Raw genomic sequence first — 25,317 nt, 5'->3', positions numbered from 1 at the left:
CACAGCGAGGAGTTCAGCGCCCCGTGAAGAACCGCCTTCCCGGGGGGAGGTTAACCTGTAAAGCCCATGAGCTGTTCATTAACCCGCGGGGGTCGGGTTATTTTCCCTTTTAGAAGAAGAATAATTAGAGCCGTAAACTTCGATTAATAAACAACTTAAATCATAGGCGGGGAGCGCGGATTTAGCCCTGAACACAGAAACCTGTCATTCAATTTCCCTCCAGGTGGGGGGGCGTCGCAAGGAGCCGCCTCGGCCGCCTCTGCTCTGACGGGCCGTCCTGGCTCCCCAGCAGAGAAACCTCTGAGGAGCTCGGGAAAAACAAATGTACCGCGGGTTTTTCTCTCTTTCCCTGGAAGCTGTGCAAGATTTGCCAGCTCCTTGCTGATTTCGGGGGGGCGGGGGTGACCCTCCGTCCTGGCGGCTGGCTCCCCGGGGGGCGGGCAGAGGTGCCTGCGGAGCCCCCGGTGCGTCCCCCGCGGGTCCACCCGCTCCGGAGGGCGCGGGGGGGGGGGGGGGTGAAGCCCGGGGACTCAGGAAAAAGTCACTGGGTCCCCGTTAATTGGCGTGGAGGAATTAATGGGAAGGAGCCTGGTTTCGGCTGGCACCCTGGCACGTGCTGGGGCTGCGAGATGGGGGCCGGGCCAGAGAGATGCCCCTGCCTTTGTAGGGCCATGAAGTTAAGGAGGAAGGAGGGAAGTGTAGGAGCGGTGAAGAGACAAGTTGGCGTGAAGGGGTGGATGACGAAGGGGGGAGAAAAGAGGGAAAGGTGGGGACGAGAGGGGCGCACCGCTCTGCCGCTTCGGCGGTGGGGAAGGGCGGGCGAGGGCCGCCGTGGGATGCCCCGCTCAAACAGCGCGGGGGAAATCGTTAGCTTTGTTTAGACCGGCAAACACCTGGGTGAAGCCGGTCAATAGCGAGGGATGCCCGCGGCTGCCTGCTGTCGCCACCTCGCCTGTTTGCCTCGAAATAACCGGAAAACGGGGTCTTGCCTTCCCCGAGCCCGCCCTGCGGGAGGGAGACCTCGCCGGCTCGGCTCTCGCCTCCCCCAGGCGATCCGCACCTCAGCCATCAATCAAGATTTGTACTTTTTTCCTCCCTTTTACTTTATCTTAGTGTCTGTGCGTGTCAAGCTGAGCCTTATTTCGTGGCATAAGCGTAAAAGGTTTTAACTGCCCCGTTTAAATTATTTCAGCAACAAGACTCTGAAAAGGCATCGCTCATAAGTAGTTTTACTCCGGTGGAATAATTTCCATCCGGCCTTTATTCCCCCTCACTTTGCATAGGAGAAAACAAGCTGCGTCTGAAACGTTAGACGGGTCCGGAGGGATCCCTTTCTGGAGGGGGCTGTTTTGGAGGCAGATCATCCCTTCTGCGGAGAGAGCCGTCCCGCCTGCCAGAGCAGCGGGGAGGAGGGAGGGAGGGGAAGGGAGGCGAATGCCGGAGACCGGGCTTCGTGGGGCCGGAGGGAGGACGGCCCATGCCGTCGGACAGTGACTTGCCTGGGCCGCCCCAGAAGCGCCTTACCGCAGCCGTGAAACAGCGACAGGTAGTTCGCTTTTCGTGGGCTTGAGTGGGGATCACTAAAGGGGAAAGCGTTTTAACACGGGGCTCGGGGAGAGGTGGAGGAGTCGCATCTGGTCGCTCCTCTCCCCCTCCCCTTACCCAGATCGGTGATTACAAACCTCCCAGGTGAGAGGACGGTGGCCCCGAAGAGAGAAAGAGGCAGGAGGTCACAGATCAAACTGGAAAGTGATGTCTGGCGAGCAGGGGGTCTAAGCCCATCCTTGTCACTCCCCCTCCGAAGCCTGCTGGCTAATTACCCGGCAGGTTGTGGCCGAGCTCTGCCTTCTGCAGGGGGAGGAACCACCCGCAGGCAGCGCTCAGGTGCTGGCGGGACCGATCCGCATCGCTGGCCTGGCCGCCGCCGAGAGGTTCCTCTTCCCAGGGACCGCCGTGCCACGTTAACCTCGTCCTTCTCTCGACATCAAAGGCTTCCCCCAGCACACCCCTTTCTTTCATTTTGAATAGCTCTCAGCGTTGTCCGGGATCCCTTCGGTGACTTTAGGAGAAAGGCGCTTTCCCTGAAGTTCAAGGAGCCGGTTCTCAGTAGCCGAGGGCAGCACTCAAAAGCCCTTTTATCTGGCACGCTATTTCGCTTAGGTCTTAGGAATGAACTTAATCGTTAACTCAAAATAGGTATTTTGGTATCTTTCTCTCACGGGAGTTAGATCTTTAAAAAACCCCAAAACACAAAAGAGGCTTCTCTGTGCAACGAAAGCACGTCTAGTTTTCCGAAGATTATATGTATGCGTGTTTTAGAGCGAATACAACCAAAAAAATTGAAAAAAAGAGAAGTTCCTCTCCAGCAGGCCAACACGAGTCAATTTTTCATCTCCTCACCTTACTTTTTTTTGTGTCTTAAACACACAGGACTCGGAGAAGCCTGGGGCCACTCTAGCCGAACCAGCCCGCTGGATAACGTTGGACGGGAACTGGGATCCCATCTTTTGCAGGTAGTGGTCTGGAAACGACAGCCATATGGTATTAATGATTAAAGAAATCATTCCCTCTTCTGAGCCTTTAATTGCCACCTTGACTAATTTTTAACTGTTCACGTGTTTAATACAAAAAAAAGGCGGGGGGGAGGGTGCGGGGGGGAACTTCAGAAACACGAACCGTCGCGGTTGAATGTGGTGCGTTGTAATGGGGCTGTGGTTTGCTACCTCCGGGTCCTTTGCCCCAGCACTGGCCGACACAGGGACCGCAGCGAGGGGTTCACAGCATATCCCGGTGTTTATTCTGGGACGAGAGAACGGGAGCATGACTTTTCCCCAAATTATTAACAAGGTGACAAGTCCCGGCAACGCGCCGAACCTCAGGGTGGTGTGGAGTCAGGGAGAGGCTCTAGAGACAAGTTGGAGGAGGCTGTCCTGGACAGAAGGGCTCAGCAGGCACAGAAATTAGCATAGACACAAATCAGGTAGGACACGTTTGAAAACTCACTGCGGTCTGAAATATTAAGGAATATTAGCGGTTACCACCACCACTATGCATTTTTGGTGGGGTTGTGTGGCCTTTTGGGGGCCTATTCTGCCCTCGGCACACCCAGAAGCCCCATCTACGCCTGCTGAAACGTGCCCGACAGATTGTCTCGTCCCTTATTTACACTGCGGAGAGTTTTAGATCCTCCTCGCTCGCTTAAAGTCTCCTTAACAAATACCCAAGCGCTAAACCCCCAGTGATATTTGAAATGGGATAGAAGTACTCAGGATTTCTGGGACCGACATATTAGTCACCGGGTAGCCAGGACCTCTTCTTAGATACTTCCCAGGCACTTTGCATTGCTTTTGAGCTCGGTCCCTCTGAGAAGTGGGTTGTACCTCAGGAGCCCAGGAGCTTTAGAGGGATTCCTGTCCAAGACTTGCCCATTTCCTTCCAACTGTGTGAATAATCGCAGCCTGAAGAGGGATGCCTGTTTGCTAAAGTAAATCCGAGGGACAGGTACTTCATGAATCTGTCTTCATGGGTGGATCTATCTGGCTATCTATTGATATATTTATACTTCCCGCCCCTCAACCCTTTTCTGCAGACGTTGGATGGTTTCATATTTGTCGTGGCTCCGGACGGCAAGATCATGTACATCTCGGAGACCGCCTCGGTGCACCTGGGCTTGTCGCAGGTACGCTGGGGGGGCCGCTAGCCCCCGTGCCTGCCTGCCCCCCCCCCCCCCCGGCTGACAGGGGAGGTGCGTGCGGGGAGGGTGAGCGGTGCCGGCGATGAACCCCTTCCTCCCCCTCCTCCTCCTCCTTTCTCACAGGTAGAGCTGACCGGCAATAGCATTTACGAGTACATCCACCCCGCCGACCACGATGAGATGACGGCGGTGCTCACGGCCCACCAGCCCTACCACTCGCACTTTGTGCAGGGTAAAGTACACAGCCTTCCGCGCACCCCTCCCCCCCCCCCCCACTTGGCCTGCGCGGCCGCGGAGGGGACCGCGCAGGGGCGGCGGAGCCCGCGGCTCACCCCACCTCTGCCTTTCCCCCGTCCCAGAGTACGAGATCGAGAGGTCTTTTTTCCTGAGGATGAAGTGCGTCCTGGCCAAGCGGAACGCGGGCCTGACCTGCGGCGGCTACAAGGTGCGTGCCCACGGCCAGGACCCTCCCTCCGCAGCCTTCCCGCGCCCCTGCTCCGGCAGCGCCGAGCACGCTGGGCGGGCGGTGAACAGGGGGACAGGAGTGGGGATGAGCCCTCTGCCCGCGGGGGCTCTCCCAGCCCGGTACTCTTTCATGTGGTTCAGAGCCAGAATTTCTCTCGGAGTTTCAGATTAAAGAGCTCAAACCACAAAACCAAGCAACCGAGCTCCCCGTGGTGTTTTTTTTTTTTTTGCTTTTTAAACTGAACGTCGCACAACCACTGCGTTCCCGAGGTGTGTGTGGGAGCTGTCAGGTGACACCGTGGGAGCCCCGGGTTAATTTATTTCTTTATTGGGTAACTCGTCAGCTTCAGGGGCAGCTCTCCAAGTCAAGGGTTTTGCCCGGGTTCCGCTCAGGGCTCCTCGGTGGGGACAGCCCCTGCTCTCCTACCTTCTCCCCGCTTTTGTGTCAGCTGCACAACGCCGGAGGGCGGTGGGTACCTATAGCCCGAGGCGATGTGCCACGACGTGCCGTAGAACAAGAGCATCTGCTGAAATCGCTCCAGGAAGAAACACCCTAATAATAGACGAGTAAGACTGGAAGTACACAGCAGTCACGTGCAAGGATACACTTAGGAGACATACCTAAATCCACGTCCAAAGATACATTTTGGCTACGGATCGCCTCTGCTCTATCTATATAATAGACATATCTTACACATGTGACATATGCACACATGTAAACTCTTTCTCTCACACGCATACACTCTTCATTACAAAGTTGTAACTGGCTTGGCACTTCCGCGTCTTTCCTTTTTAGAAGAATAATAAAAGCCTAGTTAGGAGGTGGTCCAAAACCCACTTAAGTCAGTGGAAAAAAAAATCTCGTTGACTTTAATGGGCCTTAGATCAGTGCTGAACTCTCGTATGGAAAAAAACCCAATTCCGACCCAAACAGAAGAGCAGAAAACCTTCAGACGGTGCCGCTTTGCCGGAGCGGTGGCGCGGGGCAACGACCCCAGGGCACCCGGCGGCCGCACCGGCATCAGCCGGGGCGGCGGGCGGGTCTGTCCGGGTCCCCTTCGCGGGTAGGGACGCCTGTCACAGCACACCCTCCCCCCCTGCCAGGCAGCCCCCGAGCTTTCCTGTGTCTCCGGCAGGTCATTCACTGCAGCGGGTACCTGAAGATCCGCCAGTACAGCCTGGACATGTCCCCCTTCGACGGCTGCTACCAAAACGTTGGCTTGGTCGCCGTGGGCCACTCGCTGCCGCCCAGCGCCGTGACGGAGATCAAGCTCCACAGCAATATGTTCATGTTTCGCGCCAGCCTAGACATGAAGCTCATATTCTTAGATTCCAGGTAGAGCCGGGGTTATTTCCAAATCTGTTCCCTTAGTCCCTCCCTGCTTCGCCCCCAAGGCCTCCTCTCCTGTCCTCTCACCCGCTGATACTTGCTGCTTCTGTCTCTTGCAGGGTAGCTGAGCTAACAGGTTACGAGCCCCAGGACTTGATAGAGAAGACCCTTTACCACCACGTCCACGGCTGTGACACCTTCCACCTGCGCTGCGCCCATCACCTGTGTAAGGAGATGATGTTCTTGTAGAGACCCTGCCCCTCGCCCCCCGCCTTCTCCCTCTGCAGATGGACTTTGGGTTTGTTAGGATTTACCTCTAGGTCGGAACGGGAAAAGCCGGCTCACTGGAGGGGAGAATTCGCAAAACCCGCAGCGGCTTTTAATGAAACAAGTCGTTAGAGACTGAACTCCGAGCTGGAGGCAGGAGGGAAATGGAGGGGATGGGCAATGAAAGGCTATTTTTCCGTCCTCAGCTCCCGGCTGTAGGACAAGAACTGCCCTGCACAAACCTCAGGCGCTCAGTTCACTTCAAATTCCGGTTAGGAAAAACCCTTTTTTCTTGCTCCAAAAAGCCATGCCAGTGAAATCCAAATACTTTTGTCCCACTTCCACCAAGTCTCACAAGTCTTATCTGTGTATCTAATTTTGACTGCAGTAGTGAGCCTGATTCGGAGAGCTGTTCTTTATTCTATTTTGATATCATGATGACATTAATACATGGCTAGATGAATAAAAAGGATATTAATTTCCGGTAAGTTTCCTTACAGAGAATGTAACGAGAAGAGATAAAACACAAAGCCAGATTTATGGAATTAAATCTCGATGACGATATGTGGGGGTGGGTGTGGGTGGAGGGATTCAACCCCTCTCTGAGAGGATACTCACCTTGCCCCACCAATCTCCCCGAACAATCGCCTTTCATAACGGGTGGCCCGACTCTCAGGGACTGAGATCAGCCCTGCCCGGGGGTCTCCACCACCCTTGCCCACGGGGGTTTCGGTCCACGCTACTCCCCGACGTGATGCTAAGGGTTTCCCAGTCCCTCTCCTCGCCCACGGGGGCCTGGGGGGTGTGCGCCCCCTTCCCAGGGCCGATCAAAACGGAGGCGGGAGCCGCGCTGAGGCTCTCCCCGCTTTGTCCCCGCAGTGCTGGTGAAAGGGCAAGTGACCACCAAGTACTACCGCTTCCTGGCCAAGCACGGCGGCTGGGTGTGGGTGCAGAGCTACGCCACCATCGTGCACAACAGCCGCTCGTCCCGCCCGCACTGCATCGTCAGCGTCAACTACGTCCTCACGTAAGTCAGCCCGAGGGCCGCTCCGAGTTGCGCGGGGCCGAGCGGGGCCGAGCGGGGCCGAGCGCCCGCCGGCGGGCACCTGCCGGTGCGCCCCGCGCAGGGCAGCGCTGCGGGCCGGGCCCGGCGGCCGCCCCTCCCGCCCTCCTCTCCCCCCAGCACGGCTGCTAAGCCCCCCTCGCTGCCGCGCTGACCAGGGCAGGCTCGCCAGGTCTGCTAGGAAACACATTGAACACTTTCATCTAGATGAAGGGTTTCCCGTCTGCCTGTTTCTTTCTCTTCCGAGAGGGGAAAAGATTTAGAGGTTTGTCACCCACATATTTTGCTGCCTCCCCCCCTCTTTTTTTTTCAGTTTAAATGCACCCAGCATTAAATAAAATTTAATGCAGCGTAAAAAAAAAGGTTTCCACGTACGGAGTTATTTATACTCAACAAACAGGACATCTGTTTTTCTTTTCAAAAATCTGGGGTTTGAAGTTCTTAATTTCATCCAGAGTCTCTATCAAAGCTCCGAGATTTCTTTTTTGTTCTTGGAGAGAGATCCTTACAGTGAACCACAAAGAAAGTTGGTGACCAGAAGGGTCAGTTAAACTTTAAAAAAAACCAAAATAAAATAGAAATTAAAAAAAAATCAGAGTGACTGCTGAGATACCGCATATCTCAACGCATCTCCTTGTATTTGGGGATTGCTAGGTTGTGCTCTAGCTATGCTGCTTAAACTGAAACACAGAGGCCCAGTGAGGGAGGGGAAGCTCGCTCGGACTATTTTGAAGTGTTTGTCATTGTGATTATTAGCATCTCCTCTGGACACGGCAGTAGCTGCTGGCGGCAGCGCTGATGCTTCATGAGGATCGTAGGGCCGGTCGGGTCGGCGGTACCTCGTTGATCCTAGGGGCTGAATATTCCTCTGTTCCGCTGCTCGTTTTTTATTCTGGAGGCAAATGTAGGTGTTGGAAACGCCCGAGAAGCACTCCATCCCCTCTCCCAAAACTGCGGCGACGGCAGCATCACGATCTTGCTGTTGCGGGTTTCGTGCGTGCACAGGTGGCGAGTGATTTGGTAGCCGGGTTTAAGACGTGCTTCCCAAAATGAAGCGGCTCGTTACGGAGGGAACGGCTCTGGTCGTGTGTGCAGGCGCGGCTGGTGGGGTGGGGAAGGGGGTGAGGATCGCAGCGCCTGCACTGCTAATACGTAATCGCTTTGGAACGTAAGGTGATAACGGGCATCGTGCTCTTAGACGGGCAGATAGGGGCTATTGCGCCTGCATGAAAAAGCATACATTTGGGTCAGCGCTCTGGTGTAGGGAGTAAAGTGCGATTCCCCTTTGAAGAAAATCCCTTTTATTCGCTTTAGAAAGGGATGCGGGGCGCGGCGGGGTAATACTCTGGCATTCACCCAGCAAGGATGCGGATCAACAGAGGCATCATCACCTTTGTTCTAGATGTTCCGTACATTTCTATGTCCATTTCCCCTATACCAGCCCCTCTCTGTATTTTTCGCGGTTTACGCTTCTCAGTTAAGCCCAAGCACTTGCCTTAGGTGAAGGGGGAACTGCAAAGGCAGAAGTCAGTGTATCGTAACGCTAAGAAACAAGGACCCAAAGGAAACTAGCATGCTGGAGCGATTTTGCACCAGAAACCATAGATTTTTCTATGAGGACCCGAGATTATCGGTCGTTTCCCTCTCCTTTAATCCCAAAAGCGTGAACATCGATCACGGAACTCTACCTCAAATGACCCGAGTGGAAATGAAACATCCCAGCTGGGGATCCGGCTCGATCTGTCCCCTGCTTGCTGGGGTGAGAACCACGGCACCAGCATTTCAGGCTGGCGCAGCAAAGCAAGCAGGGAGTACCCTGATCCCGTGGGGGCCGGTCAGACAACCCCCTCGGAGCTGTTTTCCAGCAGCGGGACCGGTGATACCGTGTGCCGCCCCAGCCCCCTTGCCTGCGCACCGGTGCCGCGGTCACCACCGGTGCAACCCAGCCCAGGGTGGCTACCAGCGGCTCGGAGGGGCCGGCGGCACCGGGGCCAGCTTCTTCGCCGTCCGTTTGCACCTCCACGGCCGGCTGCTCAGGTGCGCCTCCATCCGCCGTCCGCGCCCTCCCGCGGGGGCGGCCGCCAGACAGCCCCTGCGCGCACCGCGGCTCCGCGCCCCGGCAGGATTTCTCCGCCGCCTGGAAGCTGGGCTCGGGGAGCCCCGGCGCTCACCGCCCCCCCCCCAAAAAAAAAAAAAACCAACCCGGCGCTGCAGGGGAGCCGGCTTCGTCCTCAGGAGCGGCGCCAAAATAGCGCGATTCCTCCGCCTCAGCTGATTTTTCGCTGGCGGCAGCGTCTTTGTATTTTCCCGCATGTAGATGGATTTTAAAAACAATGTTATATTTAAACCTGTTTTCAGCCAGGCTGGCATGTAGGGGGACTATAGTTGTTCTTTCGAGATTTCCCTTGGAGAATAAGGTCACACCGCGGCGCGACTTCGTTACGCCTCGCTGTAAGGCTCCCCCTGCGCTCTTTGCTTTATCGCCTCGAGGGCGGAGGACGGCGAGAGGGCAGAGAGGGAGCCAGGCTGGCTAAAATGCGGATGGTAAACGCTGGGAGGTCCATCATTGGCTGCGGCAACCGTCATGTGCTGCCGGCGGCTGCAATGCAGGCACCACGACTGCATTAAAATCTAGTTTTGGTATGCTCAGGTCCTCGAGGTCTCATCAAGCCTGCCTGGCTCTTCATTAGGGCGCTGCAGAAGAAGAGATCGCCTCCTGCTTGCTTCTGCGGCAGGGCTGCCGCTGCTGCAATCGCTGCCCTGGGTCCAGGGGATGGGCGTAGCTTCCACTGCATCATCACTATTATTATTATTATTATTATTATTATTATTATTATTATTATTACTACTACTACTACTACTACTACTACTACTACTACTACTATCCTACGGCTAGCCTGCCGTTCGGAAAAATAAATGAGAAGAACAGGCCCTGCCGGGTGCCGGGGGGCTGTAAGCAGAGAAAGGGCTGGCTTTTAAAAAAGTGAGATGTAGTCAGCCTCTGAAAGGCTCAGGTAACCTGAGGTGGAGGGGAGCTGTTGGGGAAAGGTTCATGGTGGGAGAGTCGGGCGGGGGGATGCTGAACTCCTCGTACCTAGAGTCGGCTTAATTGTCTTGATGAGCTATTCAGACTCAGCATGTTATCACTCAAATGAGGAAGGTAGGTGGTGAAAATACAGGGGAAAATGGGAGGTTACGGGGACTTGACGTTTTCCTCTGGTATGAAGTAGGCTCCACTCCAGGAGGGCCGGGTAAAGGTCCTGTAGCGCTCAAAATCTGCAAATGTTTAATACACTTTATTCCGGTATAAATCCTATAGCTACTGTAGTTCCTTAAGGATGACATTGAATTGTTCCAGTAAACCAGGAACAGCTGAGATAGATGTGTGTGTGCTGCGGGTTCCTCCCAGACTTCACCCACCCGGCATCGGGTGCGTGGCAGAGCCGCTTGTGCAGATGCAGTTCCCGGCAGAGGCACAGGTTTGCCCGCTGCAGCCTCGTCGTGTTATAAACCCAGCTAGGAAAAACGTGCGTACGGAAGAGAAAGCCAAACCTTTGCATATCGACTCGTGTATGGAGGCCGAGGAGAAAGCAAAAGAGGTGCAAACTGGTGGTTTTGTGTTTTGAAATAATAGGGTGGCGTTTGGGATTGCGGGGTGGAGCTTGAAAGGTGGGATACCTCTCGCCAAAGATTCCTTTGAAAATAGGAAATGTCAGACTTTTTCACTGAATTGGGGTGAAAATAGCAAAAGGCACCATAAGCTTTGGAAGATATGGTGCAGGTTTTTGACCTGCTGGGTCCCTGGTCCCCTCACACACTACTTCTTCACTCAGGAAAAGCCCCAGGAGTTTTTTCGGTTTGCTTGTGGGATAAGGAGCTTTTTCTCACTGTTGAGAGGATCCTGAGTGCTCTGAGATTTTGGGGAGGAGGGGCTACCGAGTGGCGTAAGGGCCAAACTGTGCTTTCAGTGCAGGCTGAGCAGGAAGAGTGAGAATCTCTTACCTTGTAGCTTCCCAACTCCCCTGGGCGATGCAGATGATGAGAACGGAAAGAATGACAAGGGTTTATGCAGAAGGGACACCCCCCAAGTTAAGAAAATAAAAAAGGAAGTAATTTCCATCTTCCATAAATCCCAAGCTTTGAGAAAGTGAATTCTAGGATTGAAAACAAATGTTTGTAATAAGTATATATGCTGGACTAAATAGGTACGGTGGCAAGGGCATTTTAGTAACAAGAGGAAAGGTTATTTTATTGTGTAATAGCAGTGTGTCAAAAATTAATACAAATTACCTTTAAGGACTCCAGCTTTAAAGCACACATTTGCTCTTTGTATTCCGCTTGGCATATGTAAGTACAGACAGAGAATATGCCTTTCTTTTCTTATTTGTTCTGTACACACAGTTGCCATATCATTGATTATTAGCTGTGCATGTTTATCACATAAAGGGACTCAAGTATGAGTCAATTAATAGAGAATGCAACCGCTGAAGTTTATATTTAGATCGCAAACAACCTCCCTTTAAACAAATGGATAACGCAAAGTGCAAATCCTTTGACTCTTTGAGCACGAGCAAATATTACAATAATTTGTCCCCAGAGAAAGCTAAGGAAGCTTTCCTGTATACATTTCGTTGTCCTTTAGCATTTAAAAGAATAGCAGTAGCGGTAACATAAAGAGATAACATGGATTAGGTACCTAATTGTGACTAATCTCTGTTCTGATGATATAGTACATATATGATATAGTTCCAGTTGACCTCTTCACGTTGCATTATGTAACTGGCTGATTAGAAGCACAAATTGAATGCAATTTGTTTGAAAGATTATTTCACAAATAACTGCCATATTGACAAAAGTTTTACTTAATGATGTGGTAAATGCAATTTAGAATAAATTAACCGTTAATTGTGTCTACACACTTCATCTTTAGATTGTTATTACTATTTATAGCTTTGTGTACCACCAGTTTTAAAGTGATTGTATAAGCAATGTGATATCATTCTGTGTGATGGCTCAGACTTTGAAAATATTCCTCCCTGGCATGTGGGCTTTAGGAGAATTTGTGTTTCATGTGGAAACAAAGCTCTGTCCATATTTCTGGACAGTAACAATGAAATATTTCCATAGCTTTTCATAAACATCCTCTTTTTGGCCTGTCTCTGGGCCATCAGGTCTCACCTCCTTCTCTTCCTAGTCAACGGGAGAATCTACAAACTATATTTCTATACCTACAGGCCCACCTTTCTTAAGTGTTTCTCTCAAATCGACCTATTTGGAATTGCCACAGAGTCCTCGTCTCAGTCAAAGGTAGACATGTTCTCTTGTACCTCTCAAGTGTGTGATGGAGTGTGTAGGATGGCGAATACACTGGGGAAGTTATTACTTGCAGAAGTAGTCCTGCACACCCTTACTCATATCATTAGCGGAACTAGTTGCATGAGTAAGCTTGGCCATCTAACTTTAACACTTGAGATAAGGCTTAGTGACTTTAACTGGATAATGTATTTTTTCTTAAATAGTTGTAAACAGTAGAATCAAATTTGACCTGCTGCTTTTCCTTTATATTTCTCTGTATTAATGGGAACTTTGCCACTTGCGTAATCGTGCACAGAGCTGGGTCCCCCTTGGTATGTTGAATCTACAATGCACCTGACTGGAAAGCCTACCATCATTCACATGATTTGATTAGCAACGTAAATACGTAAAGGAATTGTTTCAATCAATCAAAATGCTTGGGAAGCATATACCTCAAAAAAACAAGTATAAAAGGATTCCTCTTGAACTACTCAGTGCAGTATTGTTTGTTCGCCATTAGTTTTTATTACAGACTTGTCTCCCTGGAACATTGCTTATATATTTCTTGCAAATAGGAGACATGCTTTTCCAGGTGTCCTCAATACGTTTCTGCAGTTCTTCTTTGTTCATGTAGGGGCTTTCTTAGCTACCATTTGTTTAATTCACTCCAAATTTCTATGCTTATATTTAAACCAGGTGACTGTAATGGCCAAGGCACTAAAACTGTGAGCCAGACTCTACAGTCACTGCTCATATGAAGAAAGTTTTATTTGCTAGAGTAAGGATTAAAGGACTGCAGCTCAGCTCCATAGGAAAAAAAAAAAAGCAGTCATTCGTTTAAATGCATGCATACTGATAGTCTCACACGGCATGAAATTCAGGATTGCAAATAAGTGTCTCTATTCCAAGAAAGACAAGTGACTTCAAATGCTTTCCACTTCATCCTTTTCCCATTCAGTGTGCCGGCTGTTCCAGGCCTTTGGAAACTCCCTCCTCCCAAACAGAGTTACAGATCTTGTAAAATGATTGTCAGGGGTTGAGACACATCCAGCAGCGGCAATGGCTGAAGCAATTACTATCTCCAGCTGTCGGCCTCACTCCACTGATGAAAGGTACAGGGCCCGCTGCAGGGACTCTTACTCCTAAAACGCCAGAGTTTATGGTTTAAGGTAAACTGCCACAGATTTCACTTTACATGGAAGCATTGGGCTGTACACTGTAGCACAGCTGTTCCTGCTAGAGAGGCTGTTCACACTTTATCCTTACTCTGTCCTTCAGCACTTTGAATGGCATAAATGACGCTTGTGAACACCACTACAGCAGCTGGGTGCTTCAGTCCCCTTGGGGATCAGCCCCAGTGGTCCTCCTACATGGCAGGGGGGGAGACCATAGGCCATGGAGTTTAGGGTTATGTTCACTGCTCTGTGATAGATCAGACAGCTGAAGACAAGCGAGGCAGTTAGAAGAGTGTCTGCTGGTTTTACCACACGACATTTATATCTCGTCTATGGATTGTGTTAGTGGCTGTGCAGAAGAGGCAAGCCGAGCAGTTGAACTGCTACCAAAGGATTCCCCTCCATGCTATCATCCTCTCAATACTCTGCACAAAACTGGGTGCCGAACTTGCTCCTGCTTTCATAACAGCAACAGTGTGTTCCTTAAGCAGGTTTACAATTTTACTAGCTCTGCTTCTGTTTCCTTAATCTGTTGCATGTTTGCTCTCATTGGTCTGTGCTGCATCTCAGTACTGCTGTGGTTCCTATGTTGTTTCACTGTAATTATCACGAGATACAGCAGGTGTGATAAGTTACTAAACTGCTTCTGAAGTAAGCTCTTCCCTCTACATTATGGTGTTCTTGCTAGTTTTTATTCGTACACACACAAATGTGGCATTTTGACATGGCCTAAATTAAGTGTTAACAAATAAATCTCCTTTGTCCGTTCAACAGTGGCAAGTATCTGTTTAAAATCTAATTCTCCTTCTCTCACCTCTCTTTTGTACTTTACAGCGTGGGCCAGGCTCCAGCACACATGTTCGTACTCAGTAGGTTACTTCAGAGGCAGCCCCTTTCACTTTGATGACACTATTTATGGAGGCAGGCATCGCTCTGTGTGAACAAGGGTATAGCGTCTGACCCTTCTGAAGGCTTGGGATGGCTGAAGTCTGGAGTCAATCACATGATCTTTAACACAGTTAGATGATTTATTCCTGTTGTTGTCTTTTGTTATCATCCACTTAGTGCAATTAAATCACAGAAGTCCTGATTTACTAAAGCACTTGAGCACATGGCAGGCTCTAAAAGTGCTTAGACATAAATTTCAGTACCTGATTATATCCTAGTGAATTCAGTTTTGAAATTAAAAAAACCCCTTAGGCACACGCTTAGAAATAAGAATATTCCTTGGCTTTGCCAAGCAGAGATGGCTTGAAGGATGCGTTTGTTACTGTGTTGAATTGGGACCTAATAAAGAACAGCCGTAGTTTTTCAGCTACAAACCACTATGTATAAATCTTGGGGGCAGCAATGTTGAAAATAACAGCTATTATCTGCTGAAGTTTCAGTGCAACTATGGAAACTCAAATGCCTGGCTAACTGAAGTTTGGCTATATCCCTAGCATTGTATGGATACTTTGACATAACCTGGAGTGAAGATCTTTAAACCCATCCAATATTCAACATTCGTACATCTGTGCTGTCGGTTAGGAGGTGAACATGCACATGCCCTAAAGGCAGCCTGTTCCCAAGTAGCGCGTGGCTTCGATCATCTCTGTACTATGTTTGGCAGCTGGTAGCCTGGGCTGTTGCTATAGAAAACTCCCTCCCTCTGACTTAGGCCCCGGTTAACTGAAATCCACCCAAAGGCATTGCACGCTATTTTTGTCTTGCTCTTTCCAAAGACTCTTTTGTACACAGAACAAAATAATAATCTTTAATGACCGCTTCACGAGGCATATCCCAGTAGAGTATTTGCTGAAATAAAGGCTGGATTTGGGAATAAATAGCTTGATAGCATCCTCCCATTTGCAGCCAAACTGCTGAACGGTGTTCCCCAAAATAATTCTGTTGATCCTAAGCTGCTAGTAGGAGAGTTAAAGAAAAAGTGTCATCTTCTGAAAGATGATCAGCCTCCTTAGTGCTTTCTAGTCCATGAAAACCAGCAATGGGGGTGGGGACGTGGCTTCAGTCCAAAGAAAACTGCACATCTGTGTGACTACAACTGTGTAACTTAACACGGGAATATGCAATTAGGGCTTCCATGATGATATCTAGTGAGTTCAAGAAAGCAATAGGAGAGAAGGTGCACAGTGCCATTTGCACAGGTGTGACACTCTGGAGTTGCCGTGTATGCGCTACAGAAGTGGTCACCACAAGCACAGTAAATCCCATACATTATGATATACTAGACTTGTTGCACAAACCAAATCAAATGTTCAGTTACTTCAGCTGCGGATTAGCTGTGCTGTTGGTCCGAGGACAGTTGTAGGTTGGCAGTGGAGTTGATCTGCACGTATGCTGTGGACATTTTTATGGGAACATACAGCAGCCTGGTCAGAGACACTTCTAGGCATCCGGAAACCCGTGATAAACGTGCGTGTGAAGCAGTGACAACAGAGTGGCTAAAGCCAGCTAGGGCCCCTGCCTGTCCTAGTAAAAGCAAGGCCCAAGAGGGCAAAGGTACTAGTCAGATGATACATTTAAATTTCTAAAGAAGATTGTAGCTAGATGTTATTGTGTTTTATTAAATTATTCTTATTTATTTGTTGAGAAATTTTAGATACGCCTAGTAAGTGTTTCACTACCTATAACCGTTCAACCCACTGGAGACTTATTCTTCAGTTTCATAAGCTGGATTTTAACATGGGCATGTATTTCTGGAACTGTGTATGTTAATGATGCGTTGTTGTTAGGATTATTGTCAAAAAGCATTAACTACCATTAAAAAAATCTCTTTTCTGAATTTGATAGAAAGTGTGGGGTCAGCAGTAGTTGTGCAATACATGTTGGTTTAACTTACTCTGTGGCCCAGAGGGTCTAGGTAGTCAAGCAGGTTATCTTGTACCAATTTTAACATTTAATGGACCCACTTAACAAATATAATAATGTATAATGTATACTTTGAGGAGATAGAATCAGCGATTACCAGGAAAGTACCAAATAAAATGGAGTATTATGTGTTATCTTATAGCCTCATGATATTGGCTTTTCTTGCTATTTGTCTCCTGTTTTATCAACATAAACTCTTTATACATTGTATGTCTATCAAAACTGGATGACCAAGCCTGAGTCTGATATGAACAGAGCCTTAGACCCAAGTGGCAAGTAATGTGAGTGGGATTTGGCTGCAGTAGAGGTTTGGCTGTGGGTGGGAAGGAGCTAAAAGGCTGTCTAACTCAGGTACAAATAATGAAATGAGAAAACAGGTATATTAATTTGTAAAAAACCCAAAAAGCCATTCTCCCCAACTGCCAAAATCCACATGCAAGTCCTTGCCTGTCTTCCTCCCCTTACCTCCTCATTTAAGCAAAACAAGGTTCAGTTGAAAAGCATTTATTAAGTATCATATCATGATTGCTTGCTTTGTGGGCAGGTAACAGCACACAATGGCCCTCAGGCAAAGTGCTGTCCCTTGGCCAAAGCTGAGGAACTCTGGGCACGTGAATTGGAAAGACTTTTGTTGTAGAAAAAACTTGCTTCTTCTGAGGAAGGTGAAAGTCTTATGACAAGAAAGGACTAATCTGGTGGCCAAGAAGGCCAATGGCATCCTGGCCTGTATCAGAAATAGTGTGGCCAGCAGGAGGAGGGAAGTGATCGTGCCCCTGTACTCGGCACTGGTGAGGCCGCACCTCGAATACTGTGTTCAGTTTTGGGCCCCTCACTACAAGAAGGACGTTGAGGTGCTGGAGCGTGTCCAGAGAAGGGCAACAAGGCTGGTGAAGGGTCCGGAGCACAAGTCTTATGAGGAGCGGCTGAGGGAACTGGGGTTGTTTAGCCTGGAGAAAAGGAGGCTGAGGGGAGACCTCATCGCTCTCTACAACTACCTGAAAGGAGGTTGTAGCGAGATGGGTGTCGGTCTCTTCTCCCAAGTAACTAGCGATAGGACGAGAGGAAATGGCCTCAAGTTGTGCCAGGGGAGGTTTAGGTTGGACATGAGGAAAAATTTCTTTACTGAAAGAGTGGTTAAACATTGGAAGAGGCTGCCCAGGGAAGTGGTGGAGTCCCCATCCCTGGAGGTATTTAAAAGACGTGTAGATGAGGTGCTTAGGGACATGGTTTAGTGGGCCTGGTGGTGTTGGGTTGACGGTTGGACTCGATGATCTTAGAGGTCTTTTCCAACCTTAATGATTCTATGATTCTATGACGAAAGAGAAAGTGATCTACTGCAAAGTGATCCTCACCAGAGGGAGTTCATGAATCCTTTTGGACTCAACACGCCTCTTCACTATGGGGCGCAGCTGATGAGAAAAAACAGGCTGGAATGATGGACAAGTATGTTATGAGGCATGCAGATAGGAAATTTCCCAAGGAGGAACAAACAAAAAGAAGAGTAAACCATTTTTCAAGCACTTTGTTTTTTTCAGATAAACTATTCTCAGATCACAGAAGCTTATCCAGAAAGTCACTGCAGAAAAGCTAACTAATTTTTTTAAGTGTTCACCTTAGGATCTTAGGAAGGCTGTCACAACAAAAGCTTTAATTATGGGGAACATAGAGGAGTTGATAAAATCTGAAATATCAATAAACTAATTTCTACAGTAAATTATTAAAAGTAATAACAGCAAATTATCAGGACCACTCTTCACTGCACAGTTTCAAAGGAACTGAAGTATGAAATTGCTTAACTACTGTGGAATAGAGTGTAACATAAGAACAGCTATACAGGATCAGACACATACTGATACTGACCATGGCAAATACTTTGGAAAGAGTTTAAAAATAGGACAAGCACGCAGTAGTGCTTCCCCAGCACTTTCTCCCAGTCTTCAAGAAGTTCAAATGATTTCCTAGAAAGAGGTGAGATCTTTGAGTGTTATTAGTTGTCAATAATATTTTTTTCTCCACAAATTTATCTCTTTACTTTTTGAAACCACGTGAGCTTTTGCCAAGCTTAAGTAAATGTGGTAAGAAAGGCCTCCTTTTGTTGTGAAAGTGCCGCCTTTTCATTCCTTTCATAGCCCAAACTTCTTGTGTTAGAAGAGAACGTGAAAAACTGCTTCCTATTCATTTAGTCTATGTCGCTCATAATTTACAGATCTTATTTTGTTCTCCCAGTCATCTCTTTCAGCCTGAGGAGTCTCCTTAATTGTTCCTCATAGAGAGGCCGTTCCAAGCCCACCATCCTTGCTGTCCCACTCTGAGCTTTTTCAGGTTTTCAGATGGGATGGTCAGAGTACACAATATTTGAGGTGTCAGTTCATGAGGGGTTTGTGTACAGTATGAGGTATAGTCCTCATTTTTATAATCCTCATTTACTGCATAGTTATGCAATAATGTGCATTTTCTTACACCCAGGGCAGTCTGTGTTATCAGTGACCTCTCCGCAATGTGATGCATCTTTCTTTTGTGAAACTTCTCAGTGTAAGTGTTGAAACATATAAATTAGAGGATTCTTCACCAACATGGAGTTAGAAAGAAAAATCTGAAACTAGGTTTTAAAGACCATACTTAAGCCCCATAGAGGAGAGTGTTGTATATGCCCCTAATAACTCAGAGTCCATACCTACATAATTGTATTTTGTGGCTTCTAAACACCCAGAAACAGGACTTTTATCTACTTTTGTGCCAACTTTTCAGTTACTGTTACTTACAAAACATAGAATAGTCAAATCTTGAAAGTATCTTGGCTGTTTTAGCCCTTTTCCTTGCTATGAGGGGGCAGAACTGGTATGAGTCTCTTATGTCTAAAAAAGTGTCTGGATTTTAAAATAAAAACACCCAACATCCTTCAGGAAAATCATGAGGAGCTCCTTTTGGTTCTCCTTATTACATACCTTAATGTGCTATAGGAATCCTTAAGATCCAGAAACCTGTTAATTTAGAATCTCTGCCAAAAAATCATCAGCATCCTCTCAAATCCTTTTCTCCAAGCATATCATATAGCTCTCTATTCTGCTATTTCCAATGATTTCTGCTCAGTTAGGTACACAATAACAGTGGTATTACATGTATTCAATCAAGTATTTTTATTCATGGAATACATCTCAAATTTATGTTAGCAGTTTAGATGAGTTTAATGTATATTTAGTCAAGCATTACAGTAGTGAGGGCTTAAGTAGATTAGAAATAAATTAATCCAATTAACGAACACGTCTGTGAAATTTGATACGTCATAGGCATGAATGAACTGTTTGCACAACAACTGTAAAGAAATCATTAATGATTAACCATTTAGAAGAGGTTTAATCAAGGATAAATGTTATAGGACATAGTAAAAAACATTTGTGTTGAATACATGGAGATTCTGAAATAATAAAAACATGCTTTGCATCAATAGTGGCATGAGTACCGGTCTTGGGAAATGTAGTTTTTGTTATCTGTGGTAGATGTGCAGCCAGGGGCTGCAGCTGAGAGTTAGCTTAGTAACATTAGCCACCATGCATTGGTAGCGGGAGATTGTTCCTTCCAACAAAAAGCTTAAGTTTAATAGGTGAGACAGACAAAGATATTTCACAAAAGAAGTGTTTCCTACAAGAACATATTGTTATCCTCCCTTTCAGAGCTAATATTCAGCAAAGTTAAGGTAAGGATTCTCAGAAGTGATCAGTGCTGGGCTAAATTTGACCCTACCAAAACTAAAAGTCCCATTGGCCGCCCTGAGGGTAAGCTCAGGCAAGTGCCAAGTGCTTGCTAAAATCCCATGATACATGATTTGTCCAGCGTGGCACCAGTAGTCTGTGGGAGGGTTGAGGATTGAATTCAGATCGCTTGGCTACTAGATCGGTGTCTTAAAGGTGTCAGTGGTATTCAAGGTATATTTTTTAACGCATAAAAATACGAAGATGTCTGAGATGGGAAAATCTACCCTGTATAATAGCAGTCTGTTGCACTGTTGTCAGTCTGGTTTTCTGCAAGACGGAAACTGTCTTAGAGGGATATGTGAGAACTTATGTTTATGTGGCATTAATTCTTAAAGGGGTGCTGCATACATGCACTTGCCAATGCACTGAGGTGGCATTGGCCACACCATTGGAGTGGTTGAAAGGGAGTAGTTGGAAGAAAAAAATTAGACTTTTTAAAGTCTTATTTAACAGGCCTTTGTTTATTCGGAAATATTATTTTGAATGTGCAGGTGAATTTATGAACGTGCAGGGAAAACCCCAAATGATTACAAAGAAGTCACCACAATAATTTAATAAAGGTTGACAGTATGGATGTGAGTCATGGAGTTCTGCAAGGTTTAACATGCCTTCAGATAAAGTATTCTTAACTATTTGGTGGCCATCCAAAAAAAAAAAAAAAGCGTTGCAGGCTATGTCCCTCTAATCCAAATTTCTCATTATCAGGCAGATTCATTTAACTTGGCAAGCACTGAATATACATCAAATGCAACTTTTAGCCAGTTGTGTTCCTAGGCACCTCACATTTGGAAGAAAGCACTCACAGTATAAATAAATGTTACAGAATTAAACTCAGGTCATCATATTTTATTTATTTAAAGCATTTTTTTCAGTGCTATCTGTAACTAAAAATGTAATTATATTTATATATAATTAGCCTAGGATATCTCAGGCATTTTATTCGCAAACAATAATAAATCCCTGATGCATATTTTCTTCTAGCAAATCTAGTAAATAAAGGCAAATACAGTGTACAAAGGGCTCCTTTTGGAGCCAGAGATGGCTAGACATGTGGTTGGGAATGACAAACTGTACCATCAGACTGCTGAAAACTCTGCCACACCATGACTATCTAGAGGCCAGGGTGTTTTATTTAACTCCAACTGACAGTTAAATGACTGCATTCTGAGATGAGAAACCAATCAGGGAATATATAACATTTCTCTGACAGTAGTTGTCTAGAGGATATCCTCGGACATTTGTGTTAAATGATCCGTATAGGAAAGTTTGTCCATCAATTTTCCTGAATGTATCAAATCATTTAATTAAACTTCCTGGTTTGGATTGCTCTGTCTTTAAAAGCAAATACAGAAACATGATATCAGGTGTGTGAATCTCATGGTTGGAGAAGCTGTAAACTTTGACTCAACAAGATGTAAACAGCTACCGTTGCTTACGCTATTTATGGAGATAAATGGGTGCCTGAACTTAATGAAGGGCTCCAATATACAGATCTCATACTTCTCCAAGTAGGTGCATTGCTTGACCATTAAGTGTACTAATGATAGACAACCACTTGAAAGATTTCTGGAGGGCCTTTCCAATTGCTTTGGTGAGCAGTAAGTCAAGGCCTATATGGGACCTTTCACTCGAGAAGTTTTAGAAAGGAGGATTACTAACATCATCCCAATAAGTGGTACAAAAACTGGGGCAGGGAGTATCTCTGAGGTTGCACAACTGAATGGCAGCATAGTTTCATAACAAGTAGTGAGGTTCAACAGCTTTTTTTCCCACTTCATCCTGAAATTTGGCTTCCTGTATGAGCTAAGTGAAACCTCCTTATTCTGACTGGTTCTGGATGATGCTAAAGGGATTGCATATGCTCCTCCTGACAAGTCTCGTGAGCAGACTGAGGCCTTTGTAAACATTTCTGAGACACATTGTACATGAACAGAGGACACAGCAGATGAGGAAATTGTCTGTTTTGTTGTACCATCTGCTGATTTAGAAAGCCATGAAGATGACAAACAGCCGGAGTCTGTTCTCTTTTCACTCATCTGCTGAATGGCGCCCTGTTAGCATTGCATGAGCCGGAGTGTGGAAATGTTAAAAGTTGCAGGCATTGTTTAAAAGTAGAAGAATGATATATTACAGTATTGTGGTCAGACATGCCAGACTTTTACCACCTTCATGGCTGATTTTAACTGAATTGCAGTAACTCAGCAAAATAGACTGCACATTAATGACATTAACACCTTTAGTTTAATCTCACAATTTCTATTCTGTGTTCTGTTAGACTGGCAGAAAATCTGACAAATATAATTTTTCTGATTTTTAACTAAAAGAAATGCAGAGTGCGTATGACCCTTTTCATAGATTTTTCATGTAAAACTAGAGGAAATGATGAACATATATTATGTGTTCAATAGAAACAACAGCGCAACCAATTAAAATTACACCTTGTTCTCTTTTGCATGAACAATGCTTTCCACTTTGCTTCAGTCGTGTGAATGATTGTACCCGTGATATAGGAACCTGCTGCATTAAGATCATCTAATGCTTTTACTTTCAGCTTGTACTTCATCAATTACTTTAATATGTGTACGGAATGACATGGGTGTATGTTATCCAGTGTTTGTCAGGTTTAGGTGGTCACATGATGTCTTTTTATTCTTTATTTCCTGTGATTTCCAGTGACAGTATGATCATTGCATATTGTTCAGACTCTCAACTGAAGGATACCTAAGATCTGTTTCTGGTTGTATACTGGTATTTTGATTGCTGCTGGAGAGAATGAACTTAAATGCATTTCTAATTCGATGCTGTAACTCCACGTATGAAAACTGAATTGTGTGCGTCTTCTTTAAGGTGCCTAAATTTAGCATCTTTTGATGGAATTAAATACACTGTAAAATATCTGCCTCTTTGTTGGTTATCTGAGTATTCTCGGTCACTGCATGTATAGCTTATTCTTCCTTTCTGGCATGTTGTAGCATTAACATAAAAAGATGCTTTTTCCTATGACTTTTGCAGAGCTTTCCATGGGCTGAGCATTTTTTCTTCTTTTTTGAAGGTTTTCTTCTTGTTTTGAAGGTTTTGATGCTTATGACTGTAGATATATAAGATCTCTATTCTTGAGTCTGGTTGTCCTTCTTAAGTTCTTTTGGTTGAATCTGGATATTTATTCTTCACTAATGGATGTCATTATTTTACTCCTTCCTTTGGATACATCCTGTTGAGCTGCTCTTTCTATTTGAAAGCATTTTTCAGGGCTTAAGTTCTCTTCTGTCCATAGCCAACATTGTCTTTAAGTAGGGAATCTTAATATCTTCAAAACTATTTGTGCCTTTAGCTCTCTAATGTTAATGTCTAGTCTCACTTTAGTTTTTAGATTTTGGTTAAAGTAGTCCCAAACTTCACCCTATACTTGAAGAAACACAACTACAAAAAAGCCAGCTTGTCTGTACAGTTTTAGTTTGTCTTGGGCCGTACTGTGCCTCTGTCACTAATTCCAGTCTTCCCAACATTATTTCTAGCAATGCTGACTCACCCTTTCCTCATCTTTTTTCCTTCAAAAAGGCCATATAAAAAACCCTCTCATTTTTTTCAGTTTCATGGTGAGCTCTATCCACACGCTCAGTTGCCATATTTGTGCAAGCTCTGTTGTTTGCTGAGAATTCAGGTTTTGTGGTGCTCCGATACTTCCTTACTGTTCTTTTTTGGGTCTATCTGCTAATAAGTCATTATCTCTTCCTCAAACTTTCATTAGACAGACTGTTGCCATCATGTTTCATATTGTACATTTTGGCAATGTGAGTAGGAAGAAAGTGTCTTCTAAAGCTGAATTGTGAGAACTCTTCACACAAGTGTTGCAGATCCAGCTGGCATATGCAAACAGATTGGGTTTCCTCTTCCAAACACTTTTCTGCTTCAGCCTTTGTCCTTCTCCATTTCTGCAGCTTGCTATAGCTAGATCCCTTTAGTAAAGAATTCTTTGTACTCAACTTTCAGATGCTTTATTTCAGAGAAGTGCAGTTGGTACAGCCATCAATCCTTGATTTTTCATGATGCTAGTTCAGTACATCAATAAGTGCTTTCAAAATTAGGCTCAAGCTTTATAATGGGCATTGGAAGAGCCAGAGACATGGCACAGAGTGGTAATGCTTCTGGGAGTTAGATCTGAGAAGAAAAAGGGAAGCAGCATCTTGTAGCAAGAGGATTTTACGCTTTGTCTTCTGATTTCGCTTACAGTGAAGCATGATAATCCAGTCTGTAGGTGCCTGATACATTGACCATACTGGTCGGATTCTCATATGGGGGGAGGGACAAGATAGAGGAGAAATAATACATTTTTGGAAGCATATGCTACCAAAAGCATATGCATCCAAGTTTTTTGAGGAGTCAGAGAGGACCTAGAATTTCCATCCAACTGTGGAAAGAATGTCTGTTTCCCATCATGAAAAGGTGGAGGTCTTCAATGTGTTTCCCTTTGCAAAGAAGCATCACTTTGGTCTTGTCTGGATTCAGTTTGATCCATCTGTTCTTCATTTAAGAGCTAATTTCCTGTAGTTATTCTGATGTTTTATAGTGATGATAGTTGCATCAGAAAATGAGATAAATAGTAGATTGTCAGCAACATACTGTTAGCAATTGAACACATGCCATATCACTCTCTCTCTCAGCAGTCTCATGTAGATAGATGTAGATTGTATGGATCCCTGTCGGATCCTGAAGGTGAGGACCTTGGAGGAAGAGGCTCGTATCCACCACCTTTTTTTGAATTACGTGTAGAACACAAGATGCAGTACTAGTGTGTTGATGAGACTGTGTAATAGGGGATTCAGATGTCTGAAAACAGGAATCTGGAGATTACAGTTCCATGGTTGGCGGAAGTTTTATAAATTCCTCCAGGAAGTTGTCAGAATTTCCATGTGTAGTTTGTGTACCACTAGGAGCCCTGGTTTGTCTAGTCCTTTGCCTCACAGTGCATATGGATATACTCAAACGTTCTTATTTCTTGGTGGAATATCTTCTGCATCTGACATTGAGACCATAGGACCCTTCCTTCATGTTTTCTTTTTTTTTTTTTTTTTTTAAACTTCTGGTATTTATCTTGGCCTGTTACTATTGGTGTTCTGGTGTCTATCTTGGCTCTTCTGAAGGGTATCTGTGCTAGGATAGGGTTGAGATGGTATTGAATCATGCCTCGGTGATGCAAAAAAGTCCAGGTGTTTCATCTGCAAGGAAAGCGCAGATGTGTTCTTTTTCTAAAGGGAAACTTTGCATTCAGCAGCAAGAACTTCAGATAGTTTTCTTCTTATCCTTTGTTTAATGATGTTACTGTCTAAGCAATTAGCTGCAAACACCAATTTGTGGTGTTTATTCTAATGTGTGGTGTTCTGGGAGGGTGACTCTTCACCATAACG

General features: G+C 46.2%; 1 protein-coding gene across 2 annotated transcripts in view; it reads left to right on the top strand.

Moving 5' to 3' along the window:
* Positions 1 to 25,317, top strand: part of SIM1 (SIM bHLH transcription factor 1) — a 53,066-nt gene that overhangs the window by 10,053 nt on the left and 17,696 nt on the right. The window contains exons 1-8 of one of the 2 annotated variants that reach the window (XM_076333300.1): positions 250 to 324; positions 2,431 to 2,513; positions 3,590 to 3,679; positions 3,818 to 3,926; positions 4,054 to 4,139; positions 5,296 to 5,495; positions 5,609 to 5,715; positions 6,636 to 6,783. In XM_076333300.1, coding sequence (XP_076189415.1) covers positions 3,635 to 3,679; positions 3,818 to 3,926; positions 4,054 to 4,139; positions 5,296 to 5,495; positions 5,609 to 5,715; positions 6,636 to 6,783 — 695 coding nt within the window. In that variant the 5' untranslated portion in view covers positions 250 to 324; positions 2,431 to 2,513; positions 3,590 to 3,634. Of the gene's footprint in view, positions 1 to 249; positions 325 to 2,430; positions 2,514 to 3,589; positions 3,680 to 3,817; positions 3,927 to 4,053; positions 4,140 to 5,295; positions 5,496 to 5,608; positions 5,716 to 6,635; positions 6,784 to 25,317 lie in introns of those variants that run through there. The other variant, XM_076333299.1, reaches the window with a different exon arrangement.

This window comes from Aptenodytes patagonicus, chromosome 3 (assembly GCF_965638725.1).
Source record: "Aptenodytes patagonicus chromosome 3, bAptPat1.pri.cur, whole genome shotgun sequence".
Taxonomy (NCBI): domain Eukaryota; kingdom Metazoa; phylum Chordata; class Aves; order Sphenisciformes; family Spheniscidae; genus Aptenodytes; species Aptenodytes patagonicus.
Note: the sequence above shows the minus strand (reverse complement) of the source record. Positions and strands in the feature narration are given on the sequence as shown.